Source organism: Canis lupus, chromosome 10, assembly GCF_048164855.1.
Source record: "Canis lupus baileyi chromosome 10, mCanLup2.hap1, whole genome shotgun sequence".
Classification (NCBI taxonomy): domain Eukaryota; kingdom Metazoa; phylum Chordata; class Mammalia; order Carnivora; family Canidae; genus Canis; species Canis lupus.
Window position 1 is genome coordinate 37839459 of NC_132847.1, and position 24561 is coordinate 37864019.

Sequence of the window (24561 nt, forward strand, 5' to 3'; positions counted from 1 at the left end):
AACGGTAGATCAGATATGTGGTCCAAGAGGCTCTGTGAAACAGAAGATTAAGTCATAACATCAGTGGAAGAAGTGATGATAACGGGCTGAAATGGTAGTATAGTTTATATTTGAGCTCACTCTGTAGAGATGCAGGAAGAGGCAGGTACCTCAATGGCATCACTGTTTCTGGTGATGTGGTGGTAGCTATGCTTGCATCATTATGTTAATTCAAGTCACAGACTCAACAAGGATGAACCTTTTTGTAAGGACAAAAATGGCAAAGTATCATAGTTTTTGTTAAGTTTTTAACTCGAGATTAAAAAATGTGCATTCTTGAAAAGCAAAACTTCAAGTGAGAATCAAGATACTTTCTTTGTACAATATATATATTTTTTCAATTTGCTTTTATTCATTTATCATGTGTTACAAAACTCCAGAATTATAAAGATTAGCTGTGATGTGAGATTTCACCCAAATGAAATGCATCACCTCTTTGGAGGTTTGTGGTCTCCTGTGTGACTGAACACACATGGGAGAGTATCTGTACTCTGCTTCCCTAGAATATCCCACATATCCTAGACACTGTTCTAAATTTCCATATGCTAGTCATCTGCCAAGCTCCTAATCCTTAGAATAAAAATGGAGATTGAAATATTCTCTTGCTATTAATAAATGTTTTTCCTTAGACAAACCACCCTTTCAACAGTACCTCCTTATGCATTAGGACATAAAAACACAAGTGCTTGTGTTTTCTAGTGGTTTGACATAAATGAAAGCACCACGTTTCGGGTGTTGTAGCCTTTTGGTCACAGAGCCATTTATTCCAGTATTATGACTTGCAGTATTTTCAGCAAACCAACTAAAACTGTGATAGGAATTCATGCAAATAAGCTTAAATTTTGGCTTGTCTTCAAACACTCCATTTCCATAAATATTTTATGCAGGTTTTCATGAGTCTTTTATTTTTGTTAAAAAAAAAATTCAATGCATTAACCTCATCACAAGTGCACTATTTCAAATATAAAAGAATGAGTATTACTCACAAACTTGGGGGTGGGAGGTTGTATATAGTATTATATTTTATTATTCAAATTATAGCTATCTCTTCTGCTGTATTCTGGTACTGGGAACGATAACTCAGACCTGAAAAGAATTTTGTGACTGTAAACCGTTTTTACAGAACAAGGTAAATGGGAGTGGGGAAGGGGTGGGAAGGAGAAATCTTTAAGGATATAGATTTCTCTTCAAAGCATGTTTTGAGTTGTATAAAGAGAGCCACTTATTTTTCTCAGAAATTTTGCTTTTAATGGATTGGGCTCCCTTGCATTTCAGTATGATGGAAAATATTTTTTAACTTTTATTTTAAAAAAGATTTATCTTTTAAATATGGAGACAAAACAGAGTATTCTAGAAGCAGGTTACTACTTTTCAGTGGTACTTTTATTATATGTTACTTTGTTAAAGAATTCTACCCAATGGATAAGCACAAAAATTGGGGGGAGGGTGGCTATTTGGAAACTTCCTAGTTAATTTTGTTTCTTCTACATATATTGATTTTTACCATGTAATAGCATTTTGTCTAAAAATATTTTTAAAAGACAGTGTAAAACCAAAAAACCACATTAGACATAAGAGGAAGAATTAACTGGTGTGTGATTCTGGGTTGGGCTGGTGTATTATGTAAATGATCTGCTTGCAAGCTTATCTCCCCAAGTGTAGGATAACTGTGTTACCCCACCACTGACCACCTTGACACATTCCATTTATATTACATTTTCTTTAGGACTGAAAAAGAACATTGGAGGTTTAAGACCAGCTGCTTCTGTTTAAACCCAACTGTTTCAGAGCTGTAGCCACATAGCTAGGGTCTGATGTCATCTCAAGGCTGGACATAATATATTCTAACTGATCCTAAAAGTATATGCATGCCTCCCCTTCTGTGCATAATTCCCACGATAGACTATATTTTAGAGATGTACTCAGAGACACTGTGACGTTCAAATAAAGAAACCCATACCACCACACCATTTCCCCACATTAGTAATTATTTTGGTCCCATTTTCTTCTGATATTTTCATGACTCTTAATTAAAAGAATTCAAGGACACACTAAATACTCATGTAAGAATGATAACATTTCTGGTTATACCTACGGAGATGCAGGCTGTCTCGATGTCCTGGACCTATGGTTCTTTCCATCCGTAAATTTCTGTTTCTATATTGGATAAATATGTGTGTATGAAGATAATATATTGATTTATTAAAAAGCCACAAGGCAAAGCAGAAATATATATATAACAGAAGCTGCGGCTTCTAAGTGAAGCTTCATGAGGAAGCAGGGAATTGTGTACATAGTTAACTTATTCACACCTAGATGCATGGGACAACATACATACACACATACACAGCACAGAGAAAAATGGCGTGCATTACTGGGTAAGATGGCATATGATTCTGCATGCTTAATCATAACAAGCACCAACTGCAATAATCCTTCATGAGCATGGCAGCTTGGTTTTCTCATGGTCACTGTGGACGATCTTTACAGTGTATCAAAAACATTTTTTAATGCTAAGTCCAACATGACTGGCACCCTCCACCCCCAGCAGGAGCAGCCAATGGAGATTTACTGACCTGTCTCTGCTTCGGCGAGAGGGGAAGGCAGCATTGCAGCCAGCCACCGTGCAGACATGCATCTCTTTTAAGTGAACATTCCTGTAGTGAAGCTTCACACTGTAGGAGCTTTTGAAACTCTTCTTGCACACGTAACAGATTTTGGGATCTGGACTAGAACACAGGTCACCTTCTGGGGAGAACTTTTGAGGGCTGCCATAATTCAGAGACGATGTAAAACTTTCATGCAGGGCTGCCATGCTGGCACCCCCACCATTGTACAGTCCATACTGGCTCATGTAAAACATGTCATAAGTGGGATCTGTAAATTCTTCCTTTACCTTGATGACATCTTGGTGAGAAGGCTCACTGTGGTTCTCATCGGGCCTCTCACTGCTCATTAGGACTTTCTCGCTCACTTCACTGTGAATGTGCTCATCCCCTTCCATTGACTCCTCACCTAGTTTGGGCTCTGAAGACTCTGACTCATTCTCATAGTCCCGCTCAGGTTCTTGGTCCTCAGAAGTCATGCTGTCAGCCCTTCTTATTTCCGTCCTTGAAATGCACCGGGTCCTGCTATGTTTAGAAAAGTCCTTCACAGACATGCCTGGACTCATCTCTTCTTGGGAGTGGCAATGATTGTCATGGCTCACATTGTTGACCACAGCCCCACCATCGTTAGGGTCATCATCTTCATCATCAAACTCATCAGCGGTATCAATGATTTCCTTCTCAATCTTCACAGGCATGCTGGACTTCCTGGGCTTCTTCTTGGGTGCCAGGTCCGCACTGGGCTCATGAGTGGCCATCATCACTATGGGTGCTGTGGGCTCAGAGGGTGGTGGGGGGTGCTGCTCTATGGTACCACTGGCTGGAATGATGGGACTGGTTGGGAGGGAGGTTGGAGGGCTCACCATTTCCCCCGGAGTGAGTAAACTTCTATAAAATGGAGGAACTGGTTGTACAGTCTTTAGCCCAGAAAACACCAGCTGGCTAGGCAGAGGATTCTGTAAGACAGGGTCTAGTGGGGGAGTGGTAAAACCCATTGGGGGCCGGCCAGGGCTTGTGAGTGTGAGATTTGATTTTGTACTTGCTATGACAGGGGTGGCAGCTCCTGATGTGGCCCGAATTAAATCTTTGTCTCGGTTATTTCGTAGCATGGGCATGTGAAGGCGAGGATTAGGGTTTGCACTGTGGCGATTTCGGCTTCGGAGAGAGCTAAAGACCATGTTGCAACCTTCAATGGTGCATCGGTGTTTGATCTTCAGGTGAACAGCATTATAATGAATTTTGAGAGTACCTTTGTCATAGAACGTCTTCCCACATGCATTACAGAACACTCTTCCTTTCCTGGAGGCTGACCCCATCCTTCTCATCCGGTGAATCCGGAATGAGCTTTTTGGGTGTTCAGTTTTGGTCAGATCACTGACTGGGGCAGAATTCTGAATGGGGGATACACAGGCTGGCTCGGTTTTGGGCTCCACATTAGTAATGCTGGTCAGGGCATTTCTATTGGGAGTCTGATCATTCTTATAAGGTGTGGGAGATACTTCAGATTCACTGCTCTCATTGTATTCATTCTGGGTTGAAAGGCTGGGTTCCCGCAGCCTCAGTCCTGGCTGCTCCAACAGTAACCCATTTGGAGGCAATCCTAGCAGTGGGGCTGAGACTGGGTTTATGTATTGGAATGGAAGCAGAAATGCAAGGCTGTTGGGGATGTTTTCGAAGTGATGAATGCTGGAAGGGTTGCTGTTCTCTAGGTGAGCAAGAAGGCTGGGACTCCGGGTGCGATTATTGCTCTCAATGAAAGTCCTTATGTCTGAGTCTGTTTTTGAAGACGGTACAGCTACGGCCTGCCCTTCCTTCTCCTGAATTGCCATCAGCTCCACAATGGACTTGGTTTCTCCAAACCGCAGAAACTGCTGAAGGGTGATGATTTCCTCTTCTCGAGACATGATGGCCCAGCGGTCCAGTACCTTGCCGGCAGCATCCTAGAGGCCACATCAAAGAAATAACAAAGATAAACACAAAAACTTATTGATTCTGCATAATTATTCAATGCAACTGAAGGCTCTCTGCCTGCTCATGAACACTGAGAGTGACAGCAGAAAACACGCAAGCACTGTTCATAAAAGTCAACCCAGAAAGCAAACTTTTCTGCCATGCAATTGTAGTAATTAGAGTCACAGTTAGAGAAACAGATTTGAGTTTAATATCAAAGCAAACAAAATGTAGACCATTGGGGCTCTGTGATCTAACATGCCTTTTTACTGCTATTTTAACAACAATGGTCTATACAGTATGCAATTATCTAGCACATATTAGTATAAGATGTGAACTCTTGTGCAACCCAGTAAAAACACACAAAAAATGGTACCTTAATCTGTATTAAATAGTGACACCATAGGAAGAGATTAAATACATTTTGTGAAATTTACCTCTTTGATACAAGCAGACATGATACTGGCTTCAGCGATGAAAATTCCTTTAAATTGGAGCTATTATATAACTTTCCGAATTAAAAAAAAATGAAAAAAGTAGCTTTGCCTTCTGTTGCCCCCATTACTAAACTGTATTTTTTTCTCTTTAATGCCCGGATTTTAGTGTCATTTACTAATAGACAATCTCATAAGGTAGAGTTAAGAAAAAACAGTGATTTCACTTTTCCCGAAAATTGATTGTAATCCTATGATTCAAAGTTTGAGTTAGACTTTAAGTATTTGACTTCTGATGATCTTGTTATAAATGGCAGTTATAGATATTTAGAAAGTAAACATGTGATGGATTTAGATAGAATAAATGTGTAAAAATGTTGTCTCTTAACATCCCCCTCTGATAGCAAAGGGAGTCCACAGAGAATACACATCAGTAATCACCAGACTATGTGTTGTTAAATATACATTAAAAAGCATTTCACACTTTCATTTTTGCTAGTAACTATGAGATTTGCCTGGAGGTAGGACTTAAAAATCCTGCAATCCAATGTCAGGCAATCCATTTCAGCATGGATTGAGAGAAATGTATTCAAACACTTAAATAATGACTCCATCATTTTCTAGAGCACATCTTCTTCCTAACTAGGACAGGACACTTGGCAATCCCTGTGAATAATACTTGCCCCAACCTGCCTATCAATTTAAGAAAGCAGAAAATTTTCTTAAAAAAACCAAATTAGGTACTAACTACAAAAGAGAAAAACCATAACATTACAATGAAGAAACCTAGCAGATACCACCTTAACCACATAATCAAAGTCAACATCACCAGTATGAGTATCATCATGTACCTCCTGATATATACTGACAAGGGCATAACATCCCTTTCTTGCCAAAAAATGTATAACCTCAATCTAAATCATGACAAAACATCAGATAAATCAAAATTGAAAAGCATTCTACAAAACAGTGTTAAGTACTCTTCAAAGTGTAAATGTCAGTAAAATTTTTTTTAAAAAGGACTAAAGAATGGTTACAGATTGGAGGGAGCCAAGAAAACATGACAAATAAATATGAGATTCTAGAGATATTAGACTAGAAAAAGGTCTTTAGAAGGCAACCTGGCAAATTTGAATAAATCTCTAGATCAGTTAATAGTATGGTACCAACCTAAATTTCTTAGTTTCATCAGCTGTGCTATGTTTATGTAGAATGTGTCATTAGGGGAAGCAGGATAAAGGGAACTATATACTATTTTTGCAATGGAAAATTCTGTCTTATAGATGGTTTTATTCAGCCTTGTGATATAAAATTCTCTCTGGACCACAGTTGTCTGAACCATGACAACTACTTTGATTGTAAGGAGATACTTATCATTTATTTAAATTACTCTACAAAACAGAAGCCCTAATAGTTATGTGCGATTCCTTATAAGGCTCACTCTAGCACTCTATCATTTTACATAAAGTATACATGTGGGTATGTGCATGTAGGTATCCAAATCCTACGAAAATTATCCCTCTTTTATCTTGTAGATAATATGAACTTTCAGATTAAATATCCTCATGCAGCTATATGCTCAGATATATAATGATGTGCATACACGGTGATGCTGGATGATCCTGGAGTCCTACAACAGCCAGTTTTTAAAAAGTATCAATCAAAACAATTGGTCTCCCTTACATCATTTTTTTAGAATAGGGGAAAGCAAGGGGGAGCATTGGTGCTGTAGGTAAATAGAGAAATAAATTGTGATTTTGTATAGATTATCTCATTTGAACCTCATAATAGCTTCCAGATCTCAGCAAATTTGTAACAGATGAGGGACCAGGGGTGAAGGAAAGGGGTATGGCTGGTTGAGGTTGCCAATATGCTAACTTGGGTTCTAGGATTTGAATCCAGAAATTCTGACTCTCAGTTCATGGAGTATAATGACTATCATCCATAATGCCATTTCCCAGGTGGACACACTGAATCTATGACAGTAAAGAATAGGACTTCTGCTGAACAAGGCTGGTCTCTGGAGCACTGTAATGTCCTCCTCTACAGTGTTTTTCTCTTACTATCAAATCCACTCTCTTGATTGTTCTTTTATGGAAGCTTTTACTGTGGATCGTTTCTCAGGCTGCAATGCGACCTGAGCAGCACACAGTCATTTCTTCTCAGGTAGCCTTCACCTAAGTCTGCATGTCGATAATGTACTTACACAGCTGGCCGCCTGTGGTATTAAAACAGCCCTTAGAAACCATGGCAACTGATCAAACCCACCTGAGGCATCTCCTTTCCATCACCCTCCTATCTTGTCTCCCCCAACAGAACACAGCAGTCCCATATGGTTTCTCTTTTCTCCTGGCCCGCCACAATGCCTGCTGCTATTTCTAAAACCACTGCCTTTCAGACCTCTTTTAGTCCTGAGTAGCTGTCTCCACTAAAATGGAACTGTTACGTTAAACCACTTACTTCTGGTGGAAGAGGTCCAGGTAAGCAAGATTTAGAACTCTGCTGGTAGCCTGAATCATAAAAGAGAAGCTTCATTTATACTCATAATGGCAACAGCGATTTATACTTACATAGGACAATATAACATCCTTGCAAACAAATATGCTTGGGAACAGGACAAACATCCACATTATCCATTCAAACTGGGGTCCCCCTGACAGGGCACCCTGAATCCAGGCAATATATAGTGCCACAGAAGTTCCTTCCAAAGAAGCCACCATTCATATTTGATCAAAAGTATCTAGTATCATCACGCTCATAAATAGAGCAACTGCAGAAAGAAAAATGCTAGTAATGACTATCTGTTTTAGTACATCTTTGGATAAACTGGCTGAATGGGAGTTGGAAGTCATCAAAGTGCAAAAAGAACCTGGGGTTCTTTTCTCCTGAAGATCTCAGTAACAGAGAGAGAGAGAAGCATGCTCTGGATGCAGTGATTCTTAAAACAGTGGCTTGAGACTCCTGGGTCAAGGCAAGAATTTCCACAAGTGGTCTATATGTTTTTCAAAAAGGACCAGTGTCAATTTTTTTTTTAAACCAACCTTCAAATAATTGGGAGTAATCATTTAGAAGGCTTTGAGATAATGTGACATCTGCTGCAGCAACAAAAAAAAGATTTTTAAAAATAATTTATTTTTATTTTATTCAACTTAAATATTTGCTCAAAACTGATGGTGGGGTATGGGTCCTTCTTCATAGACAAATCGAGAAGTACAGATCTAAAATCTCAGCCCCTTTGGCACGTCAAATAAACTTTACCAGAGTGAATAAAAGCCAAAAGAAGAGTTAGGTATTGTCAAAGAAGAACATTAATAAAACAAAATTCAGTCTGGTAGACCACTATGAATGTGGGTTGACCAACATTCATACTGGACATGGGTCTACGCAGGAATAATATACATCACATCAGAGTGTGTAAAGTACTCTTGTCTTTCCCATTCCATTTCGGAGTCTGTGGGTCAGTTTCTTAAGGCTTTTCCCATTTGTAACCAGAGTTCAGTGATCTTTAAACCTTTTCACTGGGAATTGTTATTTACAAAATGAGGATAATAAGACTTACCCTGTTAAGAGAAATGCAAGGTATTATTATAAGTATTGATTTCTTGTGAAATAACCAGCTATACTATTCATTAAAAGATGAGTGAAACCAAATATCCTAACTTATAAACCAGTTTTACTGGGTTCAGAAAAAGTATAAGACACTTGAAATATTTACATATAAGTATTTTAAATGAAGAGACTTCCTTTTATTATTTTGTTGGAACCAGTGATTATCACTCAGTAGAAATCTGGCACCTATATGGCTCTGCAGAATGCTTTTTAGAAATCTTTTGTAGTAGAGTCAACTGTCATGGTTTCAATGGTTTTATTTAAGTCCTTTTTTTCACATTAAAATACTGTATATGACCTGCAGTTTTAAGATCAAAGTAAGTTTGGTTCTTCTTACTTAAGGAAAGGATGTAAAGAGATGGAAGAGGGACAAGATAAGAAACTTTGGGATAAGTAGATTGTCAGATGACCTCAAGCCTACAAAACTCCTCAGCCCCAAAAGGAACCCATCTGTGTTCATGGCAGGCCACTACATGCCAAAGCACAGGGAGGAAAATAATGCCTTTCTTTCTGTCCATGCATGTAAATGAAGGAGGAACAGTGAATACAGTAGAGATCTAGGACTTATTTGTTCTAGCATTACTCAAATTATTAAGAAATTAAGCAAACAGTTTAACTCTAAAAAAAAAAAAAAAGACAGGCAGAGAATAGTTTAATTTTCTATTTTTACTCCATGAATTTCTTGTCAGTCAAATTTAAGGCATATATTTAAAAATAATCCTAAAATGATTAGCTAAAAATATTTCCTCTTTGATATAATTTTAAATCTCTTAATTAAATGATATTGAGCTATAGAAAATGTTGACCATCTAGTACAAGATCAGAGGTTTATGCGATGTACTTTTTGATTTCATGTCTAGATTTGAAGTATGCTATCTTAAGAAAGTATTCCTTTTTTTTTTTTTTAAGGTTTTATTCATTTATTCATGAGAGACACAGAGAGAGAGGCAGAGAGATAGGCAGAGGGAGAAGTAGGCTCCATGCAGGGAGCCTGATGTGGGACTCAATCCCAAATCCCGGGCCAAAGGCAGATAGATGCTCAACTGCTGAGCCACCCAGGCGTCCCATTAAGACAGTATTCCAGGGATCCCTGGGTGGCGCAGCGGTTTAGCGCCTGCCTTTGGCCCAGGGCGCGATCCTGGAGACCCGGGATCGAATCCCACATCGGGCTCCCGGTGCATGGAGCCTGTTTCTCCCTCTGCCTGTGTCTCTGCCTCTCTCGCTCTCTCTGTGTGACTATCATAAATAAATAAAAATTAAAAAAAAAAAAAAAAAAAAAGACAGTTTCCAATTGGAATTTTGTACTGTTTATCCTTCAGGATTAATTCAAATATCAAGGCAAGAGGAATAGGGTTGGGTAGAAGTTAGAGAGTTACCAAATTTCAAGACTATGTAGCTTGGCACTCTATCCGGTAAAATTTAACAGTAATTGCAGAGTTAAAAATTGATGAAACAATGCTATGAATCATAAATTTTACCTGGTTTTCTAGATGTTTAAGTCTTAAGGGTAAACAAAGGATGAGAGAGCTAGATGAAGGAATATCAATAAACACTTAAAAGGAATAAACTAGTGATACAAAGTAAAATATGAAGGACTCTCAAAAGCATTAATGTTTAAAAGAAAGAGATTAGACTCAAAAGGCTACCCATTCTACCATTCTGATCACGGAAATTCTGGGAAAGGTAAGACTGAACAGAAGGAAGATCAGTGGTTGCCAAGGAGTGAGGGAGGGGAGAAGGGCTGACTGCAAAGAACACTGAGGAACTTTGTGGGGTGATGGAAACGTTCTAGATCATGACTATATACACTTTAATACACATGAATATATACACTTAAAATCAGTATGTTTCACTGTATGCAAAATATGCCTTAATGAAGTCGACTTAAAACATTAACTCATATAAATTGCATTAAATCATACTCAGAACTCGAGAATTCATAAATTTCCCTATTTTTTTTTTTTTTTTACAGATTTTATTTATTTATTAGAGACAGAGAGAGAGATGCAGAGACACAGGCAGAGGGAGAAGCAGGCTCCACGCAGGGAGCCCGACACAGGACTCGATTCCGGGTCTCCAGGATCACGTCCCAGGCCGCAGGCGGCGCTAAACCGCTGCGCCACCAGGACTGCCCAAATTTCCCATTTATATATCATCTTATTTCTTGTTTCCTGCCTTGTTTTGTGGCCAGAATAACAAACACACACGTCTCTCCCATCAGTAGGGTATGCCCCATAATCCACTGTGACATTGGAAGTAAACAAAAGTTTTCCTTTTTCTTTTTTTAACCTAAAAGATTTTTATTAATATTTTATTTTTTTAAATATTTCTTTTATTTATTTATTCATGAGAGACACACATAGAGAGGGAGAGGCAGAGACACAGGCAAGAGGGAGAAGCAGGCTCCATGCAGGAAGCCTGATGTGGGACTCAATCCCAGGTCTCCAGAATCATGCCCTGGGCTGAAGGCAGGTGCTGAACCGCTGAGCCACCCAGGGATCCCCTTACTAATATTTTATATGTGGCTTTACAGCAATATGTTAAACTAACTTAGAAATAGTTGTACATATATTAAGCTCCAAGCTCATATATTTTTACCAAAGGGGTGTTCAGTCATAAAAACTAGAGATTGCTTCCCTACAGTTAATACGGACACGTGGCAGACAGGTAGTATAGGCACACACATCTTCACCAACCCTTCGGATGATGTTGATGAGGAACTGTCAGCTAATTCACCTTAGCTCTCCTCTACTTCGTGCTAGACTCTTGGTTAGGTGGACATGTGTCAGGATGTGACCCAGAAATTAGGAAATATATCATATAATTGCTGGGTCACCTCAGGAGCAAGCGATGGGCTCAGACCATTATCTCAATGATATAAACAGGGGTATTCCATCAACTTAACAGATGGGGTCTGAGAACAAAGAGATCATGAGTGCCACTCGTGGGTGGAGAGGGCAGACTGAGGACTAGAAGTAGCAAGAGTTTTAGGGAGATATTCTGTGGAAAGGAAGCCTTTGAACATTACACATGTTTAAAAAAAATCATAGAAGTCATAAAACTTTCAGCCCTCCTTTGTCCCATTCTCCCACTGGTTACCTGTTTTAGAACTTAGATGGGTCTGTATGTAACATGCAGATATTTCCATTCAAACAGTTTACCTAAAATCAAGCCATTGTGAAAACTTTTTTCTTCAGCCAAAAAACTGGTCTGGGTGCTCCCCACTTACATCACGGCCAATCCCCGCCGCCTTCTTGTTAAATTTTATCTATCTCTATAATTTATGACTTGGCAATCATAAATGTGGATGGGTCAAAGTTTTGTGTGTCTATGTGCCTGCATGTATGTGTATGTAAGCAGGAAAGAAGGGGAGAGGAATAAAAATGGTCAAAGAAAAAAATTATTGAAAGGAATAGATTCTGGGAAGTACTTAGGGAAATTTTTTAAGCAATGTTGTGATAATTTCTGAGAAACACTTGAAATTATGTGGGAAAAGAACTTGGCATGCTTATTTGTTTTAGCAAATTTACATTTAAACACATATTTCTTGGAGGGCACTGATTGAGAAAGATGTACCACTAGCATATACAATATACACTGGAGCAGTTTGGTTGTATAAGTAAACAAAATTATACCATTCTTTATTCACACAGAGCTCTTTTATGTGATTGTACTTTTCCACCACTATTTTAGGCTAATGTTTCTAGGCCAGCTGAAACAACTGTAATATCTGTAGGCAGAATGAAAATACTCATTTATACCATGATTGCACCAAATGGTTCAAATTAGACCTGATAAAAAAAAAATCAACATTTGTTTTGGGTAATGAAAACCCTACTCAACTTCTATGATTTGGAAATTTGTATTTTGCAGAATTCTCAAGAGCATCACTTTACCTTCAAAATATAAAGCTGACCAGTCACATTCTTGCTTCCTCTGCTCCTCTCTAAGACTGAGTACCATGAGAAAGAATCAACAGAGTGTGGCACAGACAGAAAAGAAAAACTACTAACTAATAATAATCAGGATTGTACTTTATTTGTTAACATTTGTCCACATGAACATCCCCTTTGGAAAACAAATATGCTTTCCTCATCAACCCAGGACCATCATAGTTATTGAAATGAGCATGCAAACATTAGAGCTAGGCATAGTTTGGCTTGCTGTGATTATAGAAGCTGGTGATAAATTCAGAATGTCCAGATTATAAAAATCTTGATTTAAAATATCAAGATATTTCTGATTGAAATATCTTTCCGATTCAGATAAGGAGAAATGAATGCTACAGGAATATCCATCATTGGTTAGAATGCTAGAACTCTTAGAAAACTTTGCATTCCAGAATTTTCTCTCAAAAGGAAAACCTTAGGGACACATGGGTGGCTCAATGGCTGAGCGTCTGCCTTCAGCTCAGGGCATGATCCTGGAATCCGGGATCCAGGATCAAGTCCCACATTGGGCTCCTTGCAGGGAGCCTGCTTCTCCCTTTGCTTCTCTCTCTGTGTCTCTCATGAAAAAATAAAGAAAATCTTTTTTAAAAAAGGATTTAGTCCTTGTTAGCGGACATGCAAACACTGAAGTCTGCTCTCTATACTGTTTGCGCATAGGGATTGGCTTTAAAAGAGTTACTTATTACACAGATCTGCATGTACTGAAATATGCACATGTACATAGAGACTGTATCACTCTTGGCTTACTCTTACTGTACATGAACCTCATTATAAGTCAGTCTTAAAACATTCCAAGTGCTGGATTATGGAGAATGGTGGTACATTGAAGTAAGGCATATTCAATTAACTGCAAAAAAAGTACAAAGTCAAGGAATGCCTCTCCTTGGGTGGAACTAGAAGTTTGATGAGCATGGTCCTTGATTGGAATTGGTAGCAGAAGAAAAAAGCAACATGGTAATTTTATGTGACTTTTAGGCACTAGTGTTGACATTTTTCAATATATAATAAACCTCAACACTTTCTGATCCACAGTTGAAAATACTTTTCACTGAAAAAGGTATTTTTTTAAGAGAAAAAAAATTATTGAAAAATTGAACAATACATCCTCCCAAACTGATCACCTCTCTAACTAAAATAACATTATCAAAATGCCAGGGCACTAGTTTTAAATGGTTCCTGTAATTTTTAAAACATATTGTTTGACTTTTGATAGAAAATTCACTTTGTTATAGAATGTTCTTCATTATGGACCAGATAAGAATATATAATTCAGAGAGGACTATCACTTTTTTTTCTCCCTTAGTAATAGTCTGTACAGCATTTTTACTTTAAAAACTGTGATGATGATAGATCACTCCAGCGTTACAATATACGTAATCATAGACTCTCCAGCTAAGCTCTATTAGAGGCCTGTCAGGATTTCTTCTTTGTACTCAGGAATTTTAGCTTGTTTAGCTTAAAACAACCATATGCATTTCCTCTATGGGCATTTGTTTGCAAATAAATAAAGCAGGTGCCTTGCTTTCCCATATTAAAAAAATTTCAGGGACGCCTGGGTGGCTCAGCGGTTGAGCGTCTGCCTTCGGCTCAGGGCGTAATCCTGGAGTCCTGGGATTGAGTCTCACATCTGGCTCCCTGCAGGGAGCCTGCTTCTCCCTCTATCTATGTCTCTGCCTTTCTCTCTGTGTCGCTCATGAATAAATAAATAAAATCTTAAAAAAATTTCAGCAGAGGAAATTACTTTCTGTAACGTTTAGATGATTCAAAAAGTATTTTTCAAATTACCTAACTCTACTGTAAATCAAACTTGAGGGACTTTTAAAGACATGGTATATTTTAGTATTTATTAATAGTATATTAGGAATCATTAAGTGTCTAAATAGAGATATTAAACCCAGCTGATATTCCTAGCATACCAAATTCCAACATAGAACTACCCCTGTGTCCTTAGTGTAAACACAGGATATCTAACTCTGCACCTGCAAGCTAAAACAGAATTTGTATCTTAAAGTTTCAGATTTTGATTCATTTAACATAACTTATACAGAGTCAACCTCAGAGGGAAATAAAAATTGTAAGTGAGTAACACCTAAGTTCTAGTCTTGGTTTTGCCAGTGACCAGCTGGGTTGGCTGTCAAACCACCAATACCCAGCTTATGCTTTCTCCTGGGTAAGTCAGTCTGACTATATTTTCTAGGCCTTGCTACACCAAAATTCCATTATTTGACTCTCAAATTCCATCACTTGACTATCTATGCCTATAGTCTGGACACATAAATAATTTTAATTAAAATGTTTTAAGCTCTAGGCTATTATTTTTCCTTTTAACCTTGTCTATAGATTATTTTTAGAATGCATTCATTTGTGATTGAAAGCATGCCCTCATCTGAGAGTTACTGTATTATGTCCTATATTCTGGATGCCTCCCTTGATGCCTCTGTCTGGGGCTCCTTATCCGTGACATAATTACAGGTATTCACTTTTCTGGATTAATCAGTTTACTCCTTGTCAATTCAATGATCAGCTCGAGTGGAAACTTTGCCTGAAAATTTAGGAAAACTGCTCAAAAAGTCCCTAAGAGGCCATGGGAACCCCTCAAAATCCCATCAGTTAGGGTTTGTGAGAACTCTGCAACCTGAGAATCAACCATTCCAAAATAAATGCTGTTCCCCCATAAAGCTGTAAGTAACTATCTCTGGTCTTCCAGCAACCTTTGCAGTTCCAAGGAAGAGCAGTATTTGCATATAAGACCCTCCCTCCAATTAAACCCTTTAAATGGACACAAGTTATTCATTTGACAATGATCATCACTGAGATGCTAGAAGTAAATCATTTTAGCATTCAAGATAGCAAAGCAGCAGTTTGAAATACTCACAATGATGACAATGGCAACAGGAAGAAAGAAAAGGATGGCCCCTGAAAGTGGTCTTGTTTTCTTCTCCTCTCAGACATGAAGATAAAGCACGAGCCCTATGACAGCTATAAATCTGTTTGCTTTGCAATAAACATAACTTACCAGAGCCCTTTCTAACATTTTTGCTTTGAAGATGACATTTTCTCCTTTACCTCTCTTTCTACAACCAAAGTTCTGCCACTGGGTCCATAGAAAGCATCCATATATCTCTAGGGGTCTGTGGTGGGGCTTTACATATCTAAATATAAATGCTTGAGACCCTGGCATTTCCTGATGTGCTTTCCTATAATGTCTGATAAAGTTTCACAATGAAAGTGATTTTACACATCAAGTAGGGGCCGAAACCTTGGGACAAATTCAAGGCCACAAGCTCTGAGCTTTGCCATTTTATCTGTGCAACCAAGGATAGCCCAATGTGATCATAGCTTCCAAAGCTTGAAAAGATGATTCTATTTCACATATTATACTTTGAATTACTCTACAACTGGAGATGACTGCACAACCCTAAGGAACTTTAACATATTCCTTAGGATATGAGGGAGCAGGAGTAGAGAGGGCCTGAACACTCACTAAGCAGTATTCCATAAAACAGCAAGGATTGAGTATTCTATAAAACACACAGAGGACGGAGTGTGTGATTGAAGAGAAAGATGTATTGGGAGATATAACTTTGTTCTTCTCTGGGCATAAGAACGGCAGTAGAACACAAAGATTAATTTCCTGCTTTAGCATTCATCAGGGAACAACACATTATTACTTGTAATACATACACAAGGCTGTTGATGGATATACTTTCCTTTGATTGCTCAGATTAAATGTGTTCTATAAAAGGCACCCCCCACACGTGTATGTATAATTATAAATCCACGTATGCATTAACAGTTTCTATATATTTATAAGCAGCTATCAAAGCAGATATTACACATTTTATTTGGTTACAAAGTCGAAGTGATTGGGGTTGGTGGCTGCCTGAACAAATATAGATCAAAAACAGAATAATCAGTTACTAATCAATATATGTTACTATAACAAAAAACTCAGAAATTCAAAATAAAGGAGGATACGAGGAAGAAGCATGCATTATAGAGCAAGGTAATAACCACGTCTGCATGTCTTAATACCCTCTTGTCCCAGCAGTCCTGACTTTCTAAGCAGCCCACTTCTCCACATTAACGGTAGTCATTTGGAGAGCAGCAAACGTGCCATTAGAAGCACTTTTACAAGTGTATATTCATCCACCAATTAGCTTAATGTGGCCGCTTTCTGCATATTTTCTATCCAGGCTTGCACAAATCTTATTAATATTTCCCCCTAGCGCTTTGACAGATTACCTTGTCATTACGCATCCTGGAGCCTTTTAAACAATATGGGTAAACTACTGTTTGTGAGGTTAATGACAATTATCCCCTAATTACTGCATAAGTCACTCAGTCCACTTTATCTCATAGGCAGGGTTCTGCTCTGTGTATCTGCCATTGTGTCACTGTAAATGAATCTTGTATTGCTATGTTTATCTGCCACTGTCTTGTAAATTATACTGACAGAAGAATGAACAAATTACTGCATGTCATCACTTAAATACTGCTTCTGAAATTAAAAAAAAAATGCTTCGACAGAGCACTTCAATTGTGATTTTAGCAGATCACAATTAGTAAAAACATATTTAATGTTTTATGTTACATTTCCAAGCTGATCATGTGGAATTCAGTAGTGGCGTCACAACAATGACATGGAGGGTAAATGGAAGGGGAAGGGCAGTAAGGGGTGAGAGGGTAAGAGGTAAGAGGGGGAAAAGATGCACACTGGACTCCCAACACCAGCTCAACCTCTTGAAGGCATTTCCTAGAACTTTATCGCTGATAGGGCATCCTTGAGGTATTTCTCATGATTTACCAATTCTGAAACAAATTCGATGGGTTAGGGATAAGCCACACTCTTCAGCTGGGATCATTATTTACTTATTTATTTATTTAGGTTACTTAGAACCAGTCCACACATAAAACACAGAATCCGTGTCACTGAGAACAGATAATGTAATAAAAGCCATAGGCTAAGCCAATTTCATTGACGCATTTTTAAACATTATTAAACAGGGTCAGAACACAGTTTCCAAAGCTACATTTGAAATTGTTTAACAATGTTTAAGTCAATGAAATCAGTTTAGCCCAATGCTCTATCAGGGTGACTACATCTGCTCTGATAACAGGGAACATCAGATGATACAAGCATCTTTTTTTTTTTTTTAAGATTTTATTTATTTATTCATGAGAGACACAGAGAAAGAGAGAGAGGCAGAGACACAGGCAGAGGGAGAAGCAGGCTCCGTGCAGGGAGCCCAACATGGGCCTCGATCCCTGGTCTCCAGGATCAGGCCCTGGGCTGAAGGCGGCGCTAAACCGCTGAGCCACCCGGGCTGCCCAACAAGCATCTTAAAAAAAAAAAAAAAAAAAAAAAGACAGATTGAGTCAGTTGCAAATAATCTGGAAATCTATGATTCTGCAGATTATCAAGTAAATAAACATTTGCGTGAGAACAGGCAGAAACATTTGGCTGAGATGACTGCCATTTAACGAGTATACTAAAACATTTATTTTGAAGTGTGAAACATTCAAAATGTCTCCATTTAAATGACACCAAGGTAGCGGATAACTGGCAAGTGTAAGTAACTGGGCCACACCAATCTGAAGGATGGCTTTCAACTCTCAATGAGTTGGGCGTGTAGAAAGCTTGCATCAAATCCCCAAATGACAGCCATGAGTTTGTAAGGGAGGGCTCATAGCACTGGCGATAATAAAGCTATCTGGTAGACGCATGCATGCACACACACACACACACACACACACACACACACGGTACCTCTTGGTGTGCTTGCTGAACAGGCTGGAAGAAAAAGCTGCAGCAAAAAGAAAGAATAACACGAAAGCCAGAGTTGCCAGGCCCCTCAGATTCTAGCACAATCCCTAGGGCTCCCTTGGCTCCCCAAAGACTGATTTTAGTGTCTGTCCTGCATTCAGTCAATACAGCTTCAACCAACAAATGCTGCAGGCAAAAATGAAAGTGCTATACAATTTTCTTTTCTTTTTAGTGTGTTAGACCAAAGAGATCCCAGTTAAGACTGACATCACTGTGACAACCACTGAGGGGTTAAAATTCCCCCTCCCCCCTTTTTTAAACTGTTCAGGCTATCTCTGGAGACAGAACTGGAGAAAGTCAGTTTTTAATGCCAGTAACTTTCTTTTTCTTTTAATACTGTGTTTTGTTGCCCTTTGTTTTTTTACACCTTGCTAATCATATTGCTTATCTGGTTGGGGGTGGGGGGGAGACTATGCATTTAGGGGAGATAAGCTCTTGGTGTCACCTCAAAAAAAGGAGCACAAACAGTATTTTCTTGAGTTGGTGAAGTTAGTGCTGTTATAGAAAGGGAGACAATCCTGAAGGATCAATACAAATGCCAAGAGGTACCTGGGTATAAGTTAACAGGCAAGGACAGGAAGCAAATTGTGGGAATCACCACTCTCTATGCATTTACATTAGATTTCTGAAAACTGAGACTAGGAATATCTCACTTCCTCTCCTAGCAAACTTGTACTGGTTCTCTACTGTGCACAGAATAAATAATTAAATTCCCATACCTGGTATTTCAAGTCCCATCAATAGAAACCCAACCTACCTTCCCAACATCATCTCCTGCCAAGACCTCTGATGCTCTAGCTACAAAGAGCTACTTGCCATAAAGGATTCTGAGTACAGAAAAATCTTACCTGATTCTGAACCCCTCTCTATTCTGCTTCTGTCATTCTCTTCAATGAAAGCTAAATGAAGCTCTCTATGAAATATTTCCTATCTCACTCTCTTCTTCCCTTCTCCCCATTCCCAGTAAGAATTAGCTGTTCCTTCAGTGATCTGCTCATTCTTCTGTCATGTAGGTCTCTTTATCACAAGATTACTGTACTTTATATCCCCACTACTTAGATGAATCAATACTGAGCAAATTCATTAATACTATAAATGTAGGAGTTGGGAGGCAATTTAGAGGTCATCTAGTGCTACCTTTATTATTGTACAAATGAGAAAACTAACGAAGAAGTATCTTGCCTAAAATCAGGAAGCTAAAGTTATGTGGCTGACTTGGGACAAACCAGTCAGCTCCCCTTAGTGTAGTACTTTTCTCACAATACTATCCTTTTCTCCTGGCATAATGATTCTGGACTCCGGAAACAACATCCACTCCATTCCACTGCCACATCCTGGATAGATGAGTAGATTCCAATCAATTGACACTCTCTTCAAACCCATATACCGGCCCTATATACTCTTTTCAAACCCATATACCGGAAACATTTTTTCCTTGAACTCCCCTCCTAACCATTAAGAAGGTGTCCAACAGAAACATTAAGTCTTTCCCCAAGACCATTTGTGCAGGGGAAGCAGCTATATTATCAGCATTCTGGGAGTGAAAAAAAGTTGAGAATGATGGTTTTAGCAAAATATATATACGGAAAATTTTGTCCTCATCATTTTTTTTTTATCAGAAAACTGTCCATTGTTCTTAGAAAATGGTTTTGGCAATGATATTGCATTTATTTATGTTGGACATTTTCTGGATCAAAATTAAATCCCATTGTTCATGGAACTAGAAAGGAAAATGCAACAGAATCTCACATGTTTGGTGTTTTGTATTGGAAAAATGCAACAACAGTCTTTCACATACTGTTCTGTATACGGAGTGAACAAATTAATTAAATCTGTCAGTTTAATACTGGACACAGGAATAATAAACCATAACTACAACTATAAATATGTGTGTGTGTGTGTGTGTGTATACACACACACACACACACACACACACACACTTTCTTCTCTCATTTTAGTTTCTGCAAATAACTCTACTTATCACTTCCTAAATCCTCATCTGGTCTTCCCATCAATCTTGTGAGTTCTCATCTCTGTCTTGCATTTGCTGCATCTCTTTCTATGAGGAAAACTTCAACTCTGAGGATTTCTATAGGGATTCCACCTACAGACCAAAGTAACTAGCCAGTTGCTCAAAAAACTATTATCTGAATTCTGAAAACAAAACAAATCAAAACAAAATCTGAAACACAAAGGCACAGAGGCCTATTTTTTACTGAAATGTGATTTTCAAGCTAAAGGATTGCTTTAAGTAACAGAGTCTCTTTACCTTGGTTTCATCATATATTAAATAGGCTAAGAATAGTTACCTGCAAGACATCTGAGGATTAAACAAGATAATAATGCCTACACTCTGAACTGAGACAACAAAGACTCAAGGTAATGTATATGCACTTAAATGAGGTTTGAGGTATTATTATCAAACCCACTTTATAGATGGGAAAATTGAGGCACATCACAGTTGAGTAATTTGCCTAAGGTCATAAAGCTAGTAATGTTAGGAGCCAGGATTCAAACCAGAACTCAGAGTCTAGAACTATATTGAAATGCCTTACACAGAAGGTATTCCTATCTACTCACCTCCACTTGAGCTTCCATCAGTGTGTCTCTCTGCTTTCTATTTTCCCCACTATTCTCTCTGAAATCCAGGCATGAAAAGGTAAATTCCTTTGACCAATTCCTTGGTTAACTCAGCTGTCCAGTCACACACCTGTCTCTTCAAACCTATCCTCACAAGCTTAGTGATGGCCCACATTCCTTCCTAAGTGGATTATTGTTCCTTGTTGGCCCATCTACTACTCCCCTCTCTCCACTCACATTCTGATGCCAGGCTGCTTTGCCCAAAGTATACCTCTTCATCACATTATAATCCTTACCTCGAAACTAGACTTACATAGCTCCCTTTTGCTAAATGATTTAAGTATAAATTCTTCATGCTGGCATTCAAGAACTGCCCAGATCTAGCTGCTAAGCCTTACTTCTCTTATATACACTCTCACCTTGAAGCTGAACGTGACAACTTACCTTTCAGTGAAGGCACTATACTTTCTTGAAACATCACATTTTTGCTTACGCTGTCCCTTCCGCTTGGAATGCTGTCATCAATTTTCTGGGGTCCCACTGTTGTTCAAGATCCACCTCTCAAATATCATCCCCATCATAAATCCTGTGATCTATTCAGAATCCCCATCTGTTTTTTTGTGGGATTTTTTTCCTTTAACTGTATTCCATTTTATATAGGTCACATGCAATCTGGGATAACCCCTTACAGTATAACCAGACCCTTGAGTATAGGCAGATTTCGTTTTATTATTACACTTTGCAGATATTGCATTTTTACAAATTGAAAGTTTGTGGCAACCTCATGTGGAGCACGTCTCTTAGTGTCATTTTCCCAACAGCACTGCTCACTTCAAGTCTGTGTCACATTTTGGTAATTCTCCCAACATTTCAAACTTTTTCATTATTGTTGTACTTGTTATGGAGATCTGTGATCAATTATCATCGATGTTACTATTGTAACTGTTTTGGGGTACTACAAACCACACCCATATAACATGGCAAACTTAACCAACAAATGTGCATGTTCTGACTGGTCCAGCTGTTCGCCATCTCTCTCCTCCTCCAGCCTATTCCCTAAGACACGATAACATTGAAATGAGGCCAATAATAACCCTACAATGGTCTCTAAGTGTTTAAGTTAAAGGAAGAGTTGCACGTCTCTCACTTTAAATCAAAAGCTAGAAATGATTAAGCTTAGTGAGGAAGGCATGCTGAAAGCTAAGATAGGCTGGAAGCGAAGCCTCCTGTGCCAAACAGTTAGCCAAGTTGTGAATGCAAAGAAGTTCTTGAAGGGAATGAAAAGTGCTACTCCAGGGAACACATGAATGATAAGGAAGCAAAATAGCCTTACAGTTGATATGGAGAAAGTTTAAGTGGTCCAGATAGAAGATCAAACCAACTATAACATTCTATGCCAAAGCCTAATCCAGAGAAAGGCCTCAACTCTCTTTAGTTCTGTGAAGGCTGAGAGAGGTGAGGAAGCTCTAGAAGAAAAACTTGAAGCTAGAAGAGGCTGGTTCATGTCATTTCCATGACATAGAAGTATAAGGTGAAGGAGTAAGTGCTGATGCAGAAGCTGTAGCAAGTTATCCAGAAGAACTAGTAAATACTTACCGAAGATGGTTACGCTAAACAACAGATTTTCAATATAGACAAACAGCCTTACATTGGAATAAGATGCTGTTAGGACTTTTATAACTAGAGAGAAGTCAATGCTTGGCTTTAAAGCTTCAGAGGACAGCTGACTCTCTTGTTAGGGCAAATGCAAGCTGGTGACTTTAGCTGAAAGCCAATGTTCATTTACCACTGATAAAACACTAGTGCCTTTAAGAATTATGCTAAATTTACTCTGCCTATACTCTATAAATGGAACAACAAAGTCTCGATGATGACAGTACATCTGTTTACAACATGGTTTACTTAATATTTTAAGTCTACTATTGAGACCTACTGCTCAGAAAAAAAAAATCCTCTCAAAATATTATTGCTCATTGACAATGCACCTAGTCACTCAAGAGCTTTGATAGAGATATACAATGAGATTAATGTTTTCACATCTATTCTGCAGCCTGTGGATCAAAGAGTAATTTGACTAAATCTTATTATTTAAGAAATAAATTTTGTAAGGCTATAGTTGCCATAGATAGTGATTCTTCTGATAGATCTGGGAAAATAAATTGAAAACTTCTGGAAACGATCTGGAATTCTAGATGCCATTAAGAACATTCATGCATCATGGAAATAAGTCAAAATACCAGCAGCATATAGCAGTAGTTTGGAAGAAGAAGGTATTAATCCTCATGGATGAAATCACCTTTAGGGGTTTAATACTTGAGTGGGGGAAGTAACTGTTTCTTATGGAAGGGCAAAGAAAAGTGGTTTCTTGAGATGGAATCTATTCCAGGTGAAGATGCTGTGAAGACTGTTGAAATGATAACAAAAGATTTAAAAGATTACATAAATGATAAAGCAAGAGTGGGATTGAGACGACTGACTCTAATTTTGAAAGAAATTCTACTGTGGGTAAAGTGCTATCAAATGGCATCACATGCTACGGAGAAATCTTTCAGGAAAGGAAGAGTCAATTGATGTGGTAAACTTCATTGTTGTCTTACTTTAAGAAACTGCCACAGCCACCCCAAGCATCAGCAACCACCACCCTAATCAGTCAGCAGCCATCAACATTGAGCTAAGATCCTCCACTAGTAAAATGATTGCAGCTTGCTGGGAGCCCAGATGGTGGTTAATATTTTTTTTTAACAATAAAGTATTTTTTTTTTAATTTTTATTTATTTATGATAGTCACAGAGAGAGAGAGAGGCGCAGAGACACAGGCAGAGGGAGAAGCAGGCTCCATGCACCGGGAGCCCGATGTGGGATTCGATCCCGGGTCTCCAGGATCACGCCCTGGGCCAAAGGCAGGCGCCAAACCTCTGCGCCACCCAGGGATCCCAACAATAAAGTATTTTTAATTAAGATATGTACAGTGTTTTTTAAAGATATAATGCATTATTATAATACATTTAAGAGACTATAGTGTGAACATAACTATATGCACTGGAAAACCAAAAAATTCATTAGCCTCACTTTATTGCAATGGTCTGGAACCAAATCCATACTATCTCTGAGGTATGCCTAAATAGAGGCTCCAGAACACTCATCTTTATACCCTTTATACCTCACACACATTTTTAACAAGTTATGCTCTTTTTGTATCTAATTCATTTCTACTGACAACCACTTGTTATTCCCATAAACCCAACTATCTTCTGTAGACAGATGCTTACTAGATTTCTGAAAACAAGCCAGTGTGAGTCCAAAACAGAAGTTGTCCAGTGTCTGGTTCAGCAGTCACATATGTAAATGTAGATACTGAAAATCTTAGATGTACTTACAAACAAAAACATGAATATTTTCTGATGCAAGTAAAAACTGATTTTTCTCTAAATATTTTAAGATATTGGTTGGACCTATGCTTCCAAGTTCATTCTACTATAGAACTATTTAGAGATGTAGGTGCAAAAACTTAAAATTTCTGAAATGCAAAAAATGACAGTATGGATAAAGAGTGGCTGTCAGAGGAA

The 24561-nt window shown here is 38.4% G+C and overlaps 1 protein-coding gene across 26 annotated transcripts in view; it reads right to left on the reverse strand.

The window, feature by feature from the left end:
- BNC2 (basonuclin zinc finger protein 2) overlaps window positions 1-24561 on the reverse strand; it is a 438453-nt gene that overhangs the window by 16341 nt on the left and 397551 nt on the right. For 20 of the 26 annotated variants that reach the window (XM_072841454.1, XM_072841450.1, XM_072841444.1 and 17 more), the window contains 2 exons: window positions 2616-4585; window positions 2131-2196 (listed from right to left, as the gene is read on the reverse strand). In XM_072841454.1, the coding sequence (XP_072697555.1) occupies window positions 2131-2196; window positions 2616-4585 (2036 nt within the window). The remainder of the gene's footprint in view (window positions 1-2130; window positions 2197-2615; window positions 4586-24561) is intronic. The other 6 variants (XM_072841445.1, XM_072841442.1, XM_072841440.1 and 3 more) reach the window with 2 other exon arrangements.